This window comes from Aquila chrysaetos, chromosome 22 (assembly GCF_900496995.4).
Source record: "Aquila chrysaetos chrysaetos chromosome 22, bAquChr1.4, whole genome shotgun sequence".
NCBI lineage: Eukaryota > Metazoa > Chordata > Aves > Accipitriformes > Accipitridae > Aquila > Aquila chrysaetos.
The window spans coordinates 20,557,983-20,570,529 of NC_044025.1; the positions used below are offsets into that span (position 1 = coordinate 20,557,983).

At 42.8% G+C, this 12,547-nt stretch overlaps 3 protein-coding genes across 4 annotated transcripts in view; 2 read left to right on the top strand and 1 right to left on the bottom strand.

The window, feature by feature from the left end:
- SHROOM1 (shroom family member 1) overlaps positions 1 to 5,687 on the bottom strand; it is a 52,331-nt gene extending 46,644 nt beyond the window's left edge. Inside the window, exons 1-2 of one of the 2 annotated variants that reach the window (XM_041119375.1) lie at positions 2,721 to 2,792; positions 1,496 to 1,546 (exon numbers count right to left, since the gene is read on the bottom strand). The gene's annotated coding sequence lies outside the window, so the exon portion shown is untranslated. Of the gene's footprint in view, positions 1 to 1,495; positions 1,547 to 2,720; positions 2,793 to 5,496 lie in introns of those variants that run through there. The other variant, XM_029998030.2, reaches the window with a different exon arrangement.
- GDF9 (growth differentiation factor 9) lies at positions 330 to 3,736 on the top strand. The gene is made up of 2 exons (XM_029998041.2): positions 330 to 759; positions 2,658 to 3,736. Exons 1-2 carry the CDS (start codon positions 330 to 332, stop codon positions 3,608 to 3,610), a joined length of 1,383 nt encoding a protein of 460 aa, XP_029853901.1. The 3' UTR covers positions 3,611 to 3,736.
- A 203-nt stretch (positions 5,688 to 5,890) lies between the features above and the next one.
- On the top strand, positions 5,891 to 6,573 carry LOC115334161 (cytochrome b-c1 complex subunit 8). The gene is made up of 2 exons (XM_029998043.1): positions 5,891 to 6,132; positions 6,356 to 6,573. The coding sequence occupies exons 1-2, from the start codon at positions 5,979 to 5,981 to the stop codon at positions 6,448 to 6,450; spliced, it is 249 nt and encodes an 82-aa protein (XP_029853903.1). The 5' UTR covers positions 5,891 to 5,978; the 3' UTR covers positions 6,451 to 6,573.
- The last annotated feature ends 5,974 nt before the right edge of the window (positions 6,574 to 12,547 follow it).

A 12,547-nucleotide genomic window follows, 5' to 3' on the forward strand; every position in this document is an offset into this window, starting at 1 on the left:
AGACAGGCTAGCCAATACTAACTTGTCTCCCCAGCTCCCTCTGGAGGCTGGCACTCACTCTTGTTTTGTAATTTACCATGTGAAAAAGGTTAACTCTCAGAATAAGGGGTTTTTTTTATAATATGCTTTAATGGACAAAGGCTCTAGCCTAAATGCAAACAAGCATGTGGTTTCAGTAGCCAGCTGCAGATCTTTCTCTTTAGTTTCTGATCAGAAGGAAACCTCCCTCCCATTCCACAGCTGCAACATATATAAGGGATTGGGCTCAGGGACTCTTTTTCCTTGAATATTTTAGAGGAGGCATTTTTTTGGCTGCAACCCTAAAAAGCATGGAGAGTACTTGGAGAATTTGTGTTTGTTTCTATTGCTGTCTTCATTGGCTTTCTTCTAGCATCCAGTGCTCCCCTCGCTCCAGGGGTCGTGTAGTCTCTGACAAGACCTCTGGGTTATCGGTAGCCCCTGAGGACGATGCCAGTGAGCTACATCCATTGTTGCAGCTGCCAAAAGGCATGAGACGTGGATATGCCCTCCTGCCTCCCCTTCTCAAGGTGCTGTCTGACCGGGGACACCAGAACTGGGAAAGCGAGGCCCCCAGGCTACAGCCAGGGTCCAGAGCCCTTCGGTACATGAAGAGGCTATATAAGATGTCTGCTACCAAGGAGGGAATCCCAAAGGCTAATAAAAGCCACCTCTATAACACTGTACGACTTTTCACTCCGTGTTCTGAATGCAAGCACCACCACAGGGACCTAATGAAAGGTAGGTGTGGGGTGACCCGAGTTGCAAAGGTTAAAGGGGGGCTTTCTGTGTGTTCTGTGCTTGCAGCATAATATAAAAATATCTTATTTCTTTAGAGTTGTTGCTATTTTAATCCTGATGGCTCTTTTCTTAAACTGTAGTAGTGTTTCATAACCTACTTCTTGAATGGTTTAGACATAGACTTCTCCACAGTTTGGGAAATGCCACACAAATGGTACTACGATCAAGATGATAGTGATGTTTCAGGCTGACTCATCTTACTATGAGTCACAGAAAACTCTACAATCAGTTCTAAGTAAAGTAAGAAAAGTGGACAAAATGGTTAGGCATAATGGCCATCATGTTTCCTTCTGCTGCCCATCTTGGTTTGGCTTTTTTCAAGGCCACAGAAACATAGCACTGTAATAAGACTTGTAACCAACTGCCAAAATCCCATTGCAAGATGACTTTTCTCCTTGCCTTGTACAGTTGCTAGGGAAGAATCACAAACCAAATGTGTGAAAATCCTGAAGGGAAGAGTAGAACTACTTGTAAATTGGGCTCAGGACTGGAAAAACTAGGATGGCTGGGCACTTTGTAACTTGCCGTGGTTTCACAGTTTTCTTAATGGGCTGGTCCCAGCAACAGCAGCTAGAAATCCTTGGCCTTTAGTTTTAATTCTGTGATTGATCTGAGCTCTCCTGACTTGGATTTTTTTACTTAGAAAGACAGATAACCTTAAACACAAACATCATACCTGTGCACAGTAACAGCACTTTGAGACTGAGGTTCAGTTAAGAAGCATTCACTATGGAAAAATAAAATAAAAATAAATCAATGTTTATGACTAAAATTTTCTGGCATAGTATAATATACTAACACTTAACAGTTAATCTTGTGATTATATATCCTAAATGTAATAATTAAAGTAGCAGACTGAATCTGAACCAACTTCCTACAATTATTGAGGTTGTTCAAATTCATGATTTTAGGAAAAAATCATTAATACAGGAAATATAAGTCTATCAAGGTCTATAGAGCCCCCATCTGATTTCTTACTATTTGGCCTATGTAAGTTTGAAGAGATCGCTTAACGCACTTGTGTGGTTGAAAACGAACAATTTCTAATTACAGAAAAAATACAGTGGCGAGTAGTAAAGAAAGCAATATATTAAACATAGGCTATGTCCACATCTGGAAAACAGGCCAGGAAATGGGTTCATCAATCTCAAAATAAGATGGAAATTGGAGCAAATTCAAAGAATGCCAGAAAATTCTTAACATCAGGGGAAAAGATAAGAGTAGTGTATCTTACAGTAGGGGTGAATGGGACAGGAATGTGTGCTCAGAATAACTTGGAAGCTCTGGTTCTGCTTCATAAAAGAAAAGCAAAGTGACTCCCATGAAAGAATGATAATTTTTTTAAAGTAGTGCTAATAAATAAATTTCTGCCTTGCTGTTACTCAGACTTGCTGGCAGCTGCTGGTCAAGAGACTTAAATAGGAAAAAAATATATGAGTAGGAAGAATAACCGGAGTTAATGCTAAAAAGCTCTGAAAGCATTCACTTTAAAACTTCAGCTATTTAATTTCATGGCTTGTATAATTGGGAGCATCTAGTTCCTGTTTCCCCATATAAACACTGAAAAGACAACTCTAACTTCCTCCTGTACTATTTTTTTTAATGAAATGAATCCTAATACCTCTTAAAATCATGGGTTTTCTTGGTTTTGCTGTCATTTCTGAAGTCTTATGTCCCTGACTGAAGTAGAAATTCCATATAATAAAAGTAAGGGAGGGCATCTAAATTGGTTTCTGCTGCTGCTGAATTATTTCTACTTCTCCACTACATGATAGTATTCACGTCTAGGTGGAAAATTAGGATGCACTAACTTGACAAGATTTTGTTTCCCTTCTCAGGAGATGTTCACTTGGTGGATTTACTCTTCAACCTGGATCGTGTTACTGCTCTAGAGCACTTACTCAAGTCTGTCTTGCTCTATTCCTTCGACACATCAGTTCCCATTTCTTCTTCCATTATGTGCATGTGCCATTTATCTGTTAAGGAGCATGATTCTTCTAGCCAAGTGTGTCCCAGCCTCTCGCACTCTATACCTTTTAGCCTGCAATTTGAAGTTAGAAAACGCAAGTGGGTTGAGATTGATGTGACTTCTTTTCTCCAGCCTCTAATTGCTACTAACAGGAGGAATATTCATATGGCTGTGAATGTCACTTGTTTGATGGGTGATCCACAACAGAACACTAAACTGGAAAATGCAATTAATATGGCACTGGTTTCCCCTTCTCTTCTTCTTTATCTGAATGATACCAGTGAGCAAGCTTATCACAGGTGGAACTCACTTAGACACAGAAGGAAAAACCCAGTGTGGCCCAGGCAAAGGAACAGTCTGCTTGTTGATCCTACGGGTGGCAAAGGAAAAGAGAATTCACAAGGTAAAAGGGCCTCTCGACAGCGAAGAGCTGAGAATCTTAAAGAAGCACCAGCAACTCCACCTCATAATTTGAGCAAATATTTCAAACAATTTCTGTTCCCTCAAAACGAGTGTGAGCTTCACAACTTCCGTCTAAGTTTTAGCCAACTAAAATGGGACAAATGGATAATAGCACCACACAGGTACAGCCCTCAGTATTGTAAAGGTGACTGCCCAAGGGTTGTCGGGCATCGTTACGGCTCTCCGGTACACACAATGGTACAGAACATAATATATGAGAAACTGGACTCCTCTGTTCCAAAGCCCTCCTGTGTTCCTGCTGAATACAGTCCACTGAGCGTCCTAACCATAGAGCCCGATGGCTCCATAGTCTACAAAGAGTACGAAGATATGATAGCTACCAAGTGCACTTGTCGGTAGTGGGTGAACCCTAATCGATTTTAATCTGGGTTTGGGTATTTCTGCATCCTCACAGTATCTGTAGCTATAATCAAATGAATAGTATTTGTGTAATTCTAATAGCTCTGTAAAACCGGTTAGGATTTAGCATGGAGTTAGTAGAAGGCATTTACATCATAGCACTTATTTTTGTAGCCACTCAGCCTTTCTAGAATGTGAAATTAAATGTAAATAATATCTTTTTATTGGAATAATTTTGCATTTAAAATGTGGAAAAGGTTTTGACTACCAGATGTCTATTTTAAGAGGTTTTGTTATAGATTTAAAAAAAGAAATAAATGCCTATCATGCACACCACTTACACCCAGTGCCTGCTAGTCTTCCTCTATATAAAGAGATCTTTTGTGTGACATCTGCAGTAAGTGTCTAGGAAAAAAGTCTTTAATGTTAAAATTACTTTCTCAGTTTTTCATTCTTTTTCCCTACCACGTTTCCAGTTCCCCAAGCAAGAAGTCAACTCTTCCTCACTGTTCTGTAAAAAGTTACAAGGTTGTTTCTTGCTTTTCTTCTGTTGCACTCTTTGGGTTTTCTCAACAATGGGTGGTAAGAATTTAAGGACATCTAAGGACTGTGTGGTAACCTGTGAAAATTTCAATCACTGAGCTATTTGAGTAAGAACAAGCACCAGCTTACTGGTGAGTTGTTAAAAACAGAAAGGCTTGATCTAGTTCGAGAACAAAGCACAAGCTGTTCATGGGGTGAGGGCACAGGATAGCTACATGTGGAACCACACTGTCACTTGCTTCTGAATTGCAAAGAAATGTGCAATGCTGTCAGTTTAAGGGGGGGGGGCAAGGCTTTTAGAAGCCTATTAAATTAATTGATTTAAATGCTGTTAAATTGGTTTAGTCGTCTGAAAATGTGGGGCTATAGCCCCACAATAAAATTTCACAATAAAATTACAGTAACAGTGTCTTAATTCTATATGCTTTAAAAATCTTTTTTTTTTAATACAATTGATTTATATTCTCTTAGACTTTTCTAGTTTTAAGAACTTTGTCAAAAATGCTGGTTTTGGGCTGCAGACCCAAGCTAAGAGGTCTTTAGATGGGGCTCACGCGCAAAACCCCAGCTTTGGTAGGGATTTTAGTTTTGGGTTTTTTTTAATAGAAGTCTGTGGAGCAGCACTGTCTTCTCAAAGCTCATTAAGAATAGCCTTTAAAATGATGACTTGCTAATGCATTGATACGTAAATGCCTTAACTTTCCACAAATAAGCCACCTACCTAGACCCTAACCTTAGATCATGACCTGTGCAATTCTACAGGGCTTGGCCTGGGGCTGGGAATTCAGCCAGGCAGGGGAAGGATTGAACTGGAGAGGATGGTGTCTGGTTTTATGTTACCATGACAATGGTCTACCTTATCCCTGTGAACTAGTCGATGGCGGTGGGACGCTTCTCTACATCTGAAGCACTCCATGGAGGTGCAATACGATCTGGCTAACAGTCATATAGCTTCTGTCAAAATGAAGTTCCTAACTGAAGATTGCATTAGCCTGGAACTTTTGAAGTAAAAATAGCACTCACTTTGGCTCTAATTGAAGGTTCGTTTGAAATAAATACCAAAAGCTCAAGGCAGATATCTTGATGTCAAACAAACAAAAAAATCCCAGCCCACGGTCAATGCTGCATTTGATTGGGTTAATTCAAATTGTCTAATACAGCGTCACCCCTGCTAATGCCTTTCTAACAGCGGGAATTCAGCTTCACCGAGCTGCCAAGGAGGAAAATAAAATTAATTCTTTCTGTGACACAAATGGAAAAGCCTATTTAAGACAAAATGCCTAAGTCAAGCTAAAGAAACTGCGTTTTGGGGTCAGCTACACGCAGCTTCAGGAATACGTTACCGGATTAAAGGTTGCAACCGCATTCTCCAGGGCGGGTTTACGCTGCTACACCATTTTTAGTCTGCAGGGATAATTATTCTAATAATAGTAATATTCAAGACCTCTTGCTGTTGAGGTAGGAAACCACAAAAAGGCGGCCTCTTCTCTGACGACCAGCTTGTCTGTGGATTTTGAAGCGCTCCCCTGAGGCGGGTGTCCCGTCCCGCTCCCCCCCCCTTAAACGCGGTACCGACTCGCCGTTGAAAATCCCACACACACCCCCGGGCTCAGAGGAAATTTCAGCAGGATTAAATTCTTACGGTTGTCATATATAAACTGTGATTTTATAGGGACAGCGGCCGGCGACCATAAACCTCGCTGAGTGTGTGAGGGGAGAGACTGAGGGAACTGCCGCCGGCCGCCCCCCCGGAAGCGGAATCTCCGATGCCGCTTCCGCTTCCGGGGGGGCGGCCGGCGGCAGCCAGGGTGAAGAAGGTGACACCATGGGCCTTCACTTCGGGAACCTGGCGCGGGTTCGCCATGTTATCACCTACAGCCTCTCGCCCTTCGAGCAGCGCGCCTTCCCCAACGTCTTCTCCCACGGGCTGCCCAACATCTGGCGGCGTTTCAGCTCCCAGGTCTTCAAGGTGGTGCCCCGTGAGTACGGTGGGAGATGGCTCAGGGCGAGGTCTTTGAGGGATCGAGGCCCCCCCCCCCCCCCCCCTTTTTTTTTTTTTACCTTCTCAGCATTATTTTGGGGACGGGGGAGGCGTCCGTGTAGCGGCGGCTTTGCGTGAGGCTGTGTTTTGTCACGGGAGCGCGGTGGTTCTGTGCTGTGCTTATTGCAGTGCGACTTGTGAGTGTCCCCTTTCCTTTCCAGCCTTTCTGGGAGCCTATCTCCTGTACTCCTGGGGAACGCAAGAGTTTGAGAGACTGAAGAGGAAGAACCCCGCTGACTATGAAAATGACCAGTAATCGAGTTAATAAGGAGACCGTTACCTTGCTGTATTATCAACTCCGTGTTGCTAAGCTTGCTTGCGTGACTAGAGGGGTATTGAGAGGGAGAGGAGTCTAATAAACTTTAACTTTGCCCCATGACTTTGTGTGAAATCTGTGTCTTGAGATGTTTAAGGTGAGTAGTATCACATCTCTGGTTCACGCCGTAGAGGCAGATGATCAGGCTAAAGTTCTATGCACTCAAACTCTTTTATATGACAGCATTTCCAGCCTTTTTTGACTCCTGTTTGTGTGAAACATTTCTCAGTATAACTAGTGTAGTGAAGGCTGCCTTCAGCTGGAGATGATTTGAAATAACAGCTCATTGCTCCCTTTATCTTTCCATCACTGGCCACTGCTTCTTCCTTTAACCTTGATATCTGTGAAAAACAAATAGGCCACCTGATTTGATATTGACCAAAACTGCATGAGCTGGCTGACAGCTCGGATCGAACGTGGACTTTGACCCTCTGTGCAGAGGCTCGCTCTCCCCAAGTTGCCCCGTGCAGAAGACAAGGGGCAACGGGGACAAGCTGCACCAGGAGAGGTTTCATCTCGATGCAAGAAAGGCATTTTTTACTGTGAGAACAATCGATCGCTGGAACAACCTCCCCGGGGACATGGTGGAGCCCCTGTTGCCACAGGTTTTCAGGTGGCAGATAACCTCATCTGGGCTCCCTTCCCACGAATGGCTGGACCAGATGATCTTTTGAGGTCCCTTCCAACCTGGACTGTTCTGTGATACTAATTACCTAGTTACTGTATTTATTAATGTTAATCAGATGATTAACTGCAATTCTGATATCTGATTAGCGTTAACAGGCTGGATTAGAAGCTGCTTCTTGGAAACCACTGGGAGAAACAAGACTGTTTAATACCTGAAGATGATTTAAAATCAAATGCTAGTAGTAAAGTTACTTGAGTATGTGACAAAGAAATTCACTCTGTGGCTCTGAGCATATAAAAAAGCTTCACTGTTCCAAGTCCAGAACATCTGGCTGTTCCTTTATCCCTTTTTTCCTTTCAGTCTTGAGCTGACTGTCTCAAGCCCATTCCCCGCACAAAGCAACACGTTTATCTCCCCGTCGTGCTATTCCTGTAGCTGGTTCTGAGAGTTTATCTTATCCGCAGGGCGTGAGCGACATTTCACTGCATTAGGGACTTGGTGTGCTCAGGGCTGGGCTGTCTGGAAGATAAAGATGCTCAGTCTCTTGGGGGGCATGCAATTTTTATAGCTGAATGCCTTATTCTTTTGGGGCTCTTAACATAATGTTTAAAAAGCACATAAGACTAAGCTCCATCTTAGGGCTGTTCCTACTGCTCTTGTGTTTACTCCAAGCAGTCCGAGGCTGGCATAAACAGGAGTAATACAAGTCACCCAGTGCTGCAAGTTGTGCCAAAAATACTCCGTGCTTAAATTTAACTCTGCGTTTCAGTTTGTTGGTATTTTCTAGGCAGCTTAAGCAAGCCGGGAACAACAAACTGGCTACTACGATTGTGAGAGCTGGCAAAGACGTCTCGAGCAGCCCACAGCAGCTGAAGGGTAGCCTAAATGATAGCACGTGTGAACTTTTATGTTGGTAGCTTCACTAAATGCTAGTTTTTCAAGGCATTTCATCTCAGCTACTCTGCTGAAGGTGAGCAGCTCATCTCGGTCTCTCTCACAAGGTCCGTGCCCCCATTCAGACAGCTGAACTGCCTCTGAACCAGCTGCTAGACTACTGTAAACAACGCGGCACCGTCACCTCAGCCGGTGACCCGTTACCCCAGGCACCGCAGCCCAGCGACTGCTCGGGCAGCGGCTCAGCCCCGCTGCAATGTCAGCAGCGAGTCAGGAGGCAGGCTGGGCCTCCTCACCCTTTGCTCCACCGAGCCCTGCCGAGCCGCCCTCCGGCTCCCGTGCCCCTGCGCTCACCCAGACCGCCGGGCAGGGAGCTCGATGCAGAGCCTGTTACCAGCAGGGATGCGGCTCCTGCTGGCATTCGGGAGTTCGGCCGGCGGGTATTTCAGAATCTGAACAAGGTGCTTGAAATTTTGTCAGTCATTTATTTCAGTTCTCCCTTTCCTAAATGTTAGAAGTGGCAACAGAGCAACATTTCATGTCTTTTTTTGTTATGTTGTGTTGTTCTAACCTGCGTCTTTGCTGTGGCTTTTTAATGGCGTGCTGGACTTGCGTACGTGGAAACAATCGGTTCAGTTTTTTTCTTTCTTCCCCAGTTGCCTGCACAGAGTAAACAGATTGCTGCCTGAAAGGGATATGCTGACGCTGTTAGTAACCCAGAAGGACACACAGCAATTTTGACATATCGTCACAAAGTACTAGTCTTACCTAGCCGAGAAACCATGACTTACAGAGGGCACTGCTGTCAGAGTTGAAAGAGCTGTCATTTCAAATCCTGTGCTCCACAGATGAAGTCAAGACTACTGCTGCCGCCTCTTGTTTTCCTTTCTCTATTCTATACTAGTGCCTAGTGGAAATAGCAGAAATTAGAACTCAGGTGCATGTAAAGAAAGGACTTCATGGGAAAAACAATTGAGAAATTCATAGCCAAATGTAAAAGAAACTTTTAAGTTCAGCTATTTGATGTGCCATCATTTACTGTCCCCTTTCCTTCCCTACATAAGACACAGGAAGGTGAAATAATGAAGGGCTTTGATTCCTCCTCCCAGGGAAGCAAGACGAACAGGGCAGAGGAAAGAGTGTACGAAGAACCCTAGGAAAGGAACAAATTTTCCAATCGTGGTTGTAGACCAATACACTGGGAAGGGTTTTTGTTCAATCCCAGTGAAGTGTGGGCTAAGGGGTAATCATCTGTAGACAGGAACCTGACAACATGGCATTATCTTAATCTGAGTAACTTGCCTTCCACGCTGGCACTTCTGCCTCCTTATTAAGCAATCACAAAAAATGGTAAGCCGTTACATCCAGATTTGTGTTTACAATTTAGCTAAAACATACTTCATTTTATACAGCATCTTCCTACTTGAAGTGACTTAAAACATAGTGTGCTCCAAAACCTACACATACTTGACAAGAATAAATTGGTATTCTCTTTATTTGACTCTGCAATCATCAAAAATCTTGTACCTGACAGAGACAGCGTACACGGGGCAGATGTGGGAGCCAGATGCACAAGATCTCACAGATGAGGAGGAGCAGCGAGTACCAGCAAGGTCCATTTACAGACTGGTAATCTTAGACATACACTTCTCCCACTTGTCCCAATGTTTGTAAACAGAGGATTATAGAGAAGGTGAGAGGTAATAGGTCTTCTTAAACATTCTTTTCTCTAGGCTGTTGCAATCTCATTTCACAATGGAAAAATTAAGATTCGTCTTGATTACAAACTGCCCATCCACATCAGTGGGAGTTGTCTGCACCATTGTGCGTGCACTGTAAGGTACAGAGGCACACTGTAGCAGAGATGGCTCATCTAAAGAAACCATAGTCTTGCCACATGGAGCAACTCAGCTCCAGAAAACCCTTGCAGCAGTCTCTTCAACTTTTGGGATTCGCTATCTAGAGATTATTGTCTTTATGTTAGGGTCCCTGGAAAAAGAGGTCTATTATTTATCGTGCATAAAATAACTTTTTACGTTCCAAAACCCATCTGAAAAGTCTTACATCTGCTTTTTGAGTACCGTGTGTGTGGAAAGGAAGGTTAAGTAACTTCCTCATGATTCTTTCATGTACCAAGAGTGAGAAGCAGAATCAAAAGCACGATTCTCTGCTCCCAAATAAGCTTGGTAAGACAATACTTACCCCCAGCTGACAAACTCAAAGCTGAACACCCTGTGAATGTCACAGAAGTTAAATACGGTTGTGGCTTTTGATCTTTACCATAATACTTTGGGCCAGCCACCCTTTTGCTTGCAAATACACCATGGAGTTCTGGTAACACATTAGGTAGGTTTTTAAAAAAAGGAAGAGTTGGTGCAACCGGTAAGCTGACCAGACAAAGTACAAGTGGAAGGAGAGTCAATCATTAGCCAGACAGACAGGCCTTGAACCAGATCACTTCAGCAGATGCTAACTTAGTAATTCCCTCTTGCTCCGAAATGAACTTTGTTCCTGTGATGACTGACAGCTGATGCAACGATAAGAGAATGAAGTCTATAAAAATCTAGCTGAAGCTTGGGAAGTTCTATTTGGGGCTCTTCCTACCTCCTCCGCCCACGGCTGGTCCTACAGTCAGTGTGACAGCTCATACTATGAAGATGCACTGTTGGAAGGTGATGGCAGTCTTTCTGCTCTGCTCACTGCTGCTCAGCCAGGTAAACAGAGATAACTATTTAAAGTGCTAATTGAAATGGTCAGGTAGTTAATAAAAACTGTTATGATCTGTGTGAATAAGAGTAACGGGCAGGAGTTGGAGGTGACAGCAGAGCTCTTTTAGAGGGTTCAACATCATAAAAAAGTAGAGTAACTACCTAGTGAATACGGGGTTACTCTGAGACATAACTTAGCAAGTAATTCTGCCTCCCCTCCCAAGAAGACTGAAAAACATAGTTAATTTTTATACTTCTTACTTCTTTGGGGTTAGGATACAAGCAATTATACTTTAACAGAGCACACTATGATCTCAAAACGAGAAAGATTTCAAGTTCTTCACTTAATTTTAAGACTATTGACCTCAGCATCAGAATGACCAACCGCTAACAGCTGCTGCATGTTCTGACAGTTGTGTTACAACCCTGTTTCAGATACACTGCGCTTCCTTGCACCAACAACAGCCCCGGCTAACAAGACAGAGGCGGATGACACCTTTCTGGAGAGGAGTCTCACTAAGACCCATTGGAGCCTCGTGCAGGGATAACAGTGAATGCATTACAATGCTGTGCAGGTAACTAATCCTGATCAATGTTCAGGCTCAGCGACTCTTAATATTATATGATGTAAAGGAAGTTCCCACTTATTCTCACCCAAACGAGATATGGAATTAATTCTGTGCATAAAAAAAGATACCAGGAATAGGGATGGGGTAATAGATTTAGACCTCTTTTGTAAGCAATGCAAACAGAGCAGAGTCCAAGTGCCCTTGATTACAAGCCTTAGACCTTTCATCACAACCCCAAATAACCTGTCTTTTCAAAAAAGAACATAGGATTCTAGACAGCTTTTAGATAATCACTTAGACACCTTAAAATTAATCCTTCTTAAAGCCAATACCGTTCACTTTAAAGCACATATTATTTAAAAGCAGTATCTTACCCTAAATTAATCAATTTAAGGTGACTACTTAATCTCATAGTTTAAAAGACAACTAAAATATCAAAAGCCATTTAGTTCTCATGAACACTAGACATAAACAAATTGTCCAACTACATACAATTAAATTGATTGCTTAAAATAACTACTTAGTGACTGAAAGCTGATTTTGTGTGGCACCTACTGTACACATACCAGAAAGCAGAGACAGAGTAGAATATATCCACTGTCTACTCTACATAAATATAATAGGACATGGTAGTCGGGCTGCTATTTTGCATGCATTTGAAATGCATCATTTGGTTCTACTGATTAACACAGGTGAACTCTAACAGCAGCTACAGGAAGATATAGACAGAAAGGGATTTCAATTGCGTGTAATTTCTACACCGCAGCCAGACCACATAATCCTGGCTAACATGCATTTTGTAGTTATTATGTAAAGCAAAGAACATAAAATGAATCGAGATGAACTGAATAAGAAGGTGAATACAATGTGCATGGCTACATGAGCTGAATACGAGCACTGCTGTACAGCTGGGTAAGAGGAACGCTGCTAAGGATGTATCTGAGGATGTATGTCTGAGCCCTACGCAGCTGGCAGTCCGAGCCGTCAGTGCCTGATGATGTTTTGTTTTCCAGGAAGAACCGCTGTTTCCTCAGAACAGCCTCAGAGTGAGCTGTCACGATGAAGAACACCCATCACTGTTACTGCTAACAATGCTCCGCTCTACTTGTGAAATATTTATTGACTGTTCAAAAGCTAGGACAGTGAATCAAGCAATAAGTATATTTAACATTTCTGTCATATGAACTGATAAAAAAGGACTTCAAACAACCTGAGAGCATTTCCTAACCAAGGCTGTA

Coding starts and splice junctions, on each gene's coding strand:
- GDF9 (XM_029998041.2), top strand. CDS start 330: ATGGAGAGTACTTGGAGAATTTGTGTTTGTTTCTATTGCTGTCTTCAT. Junction 760..2,657: donor CCACAGGGACCTAATGAAAG/GTAGGTGTGGGG, acceptor TTCCCTTCTCAG/GAGATGTTCACTTGGTGGAT.
- LOC115334161 (XM_029998043.1), top strand. CDS start 5,979: ATGGGCCTTCACTTCGGGAACCTGGCGCGGGTTCGCCATGTTATCACC. Junction 6,133..6,355: donor GGTCTTCAAGGTGGTGCCCC/GTGAGTACGGTG, acceptor TTTCCTTTCCAG/CCTTTCTGGGAGCCTATCTC.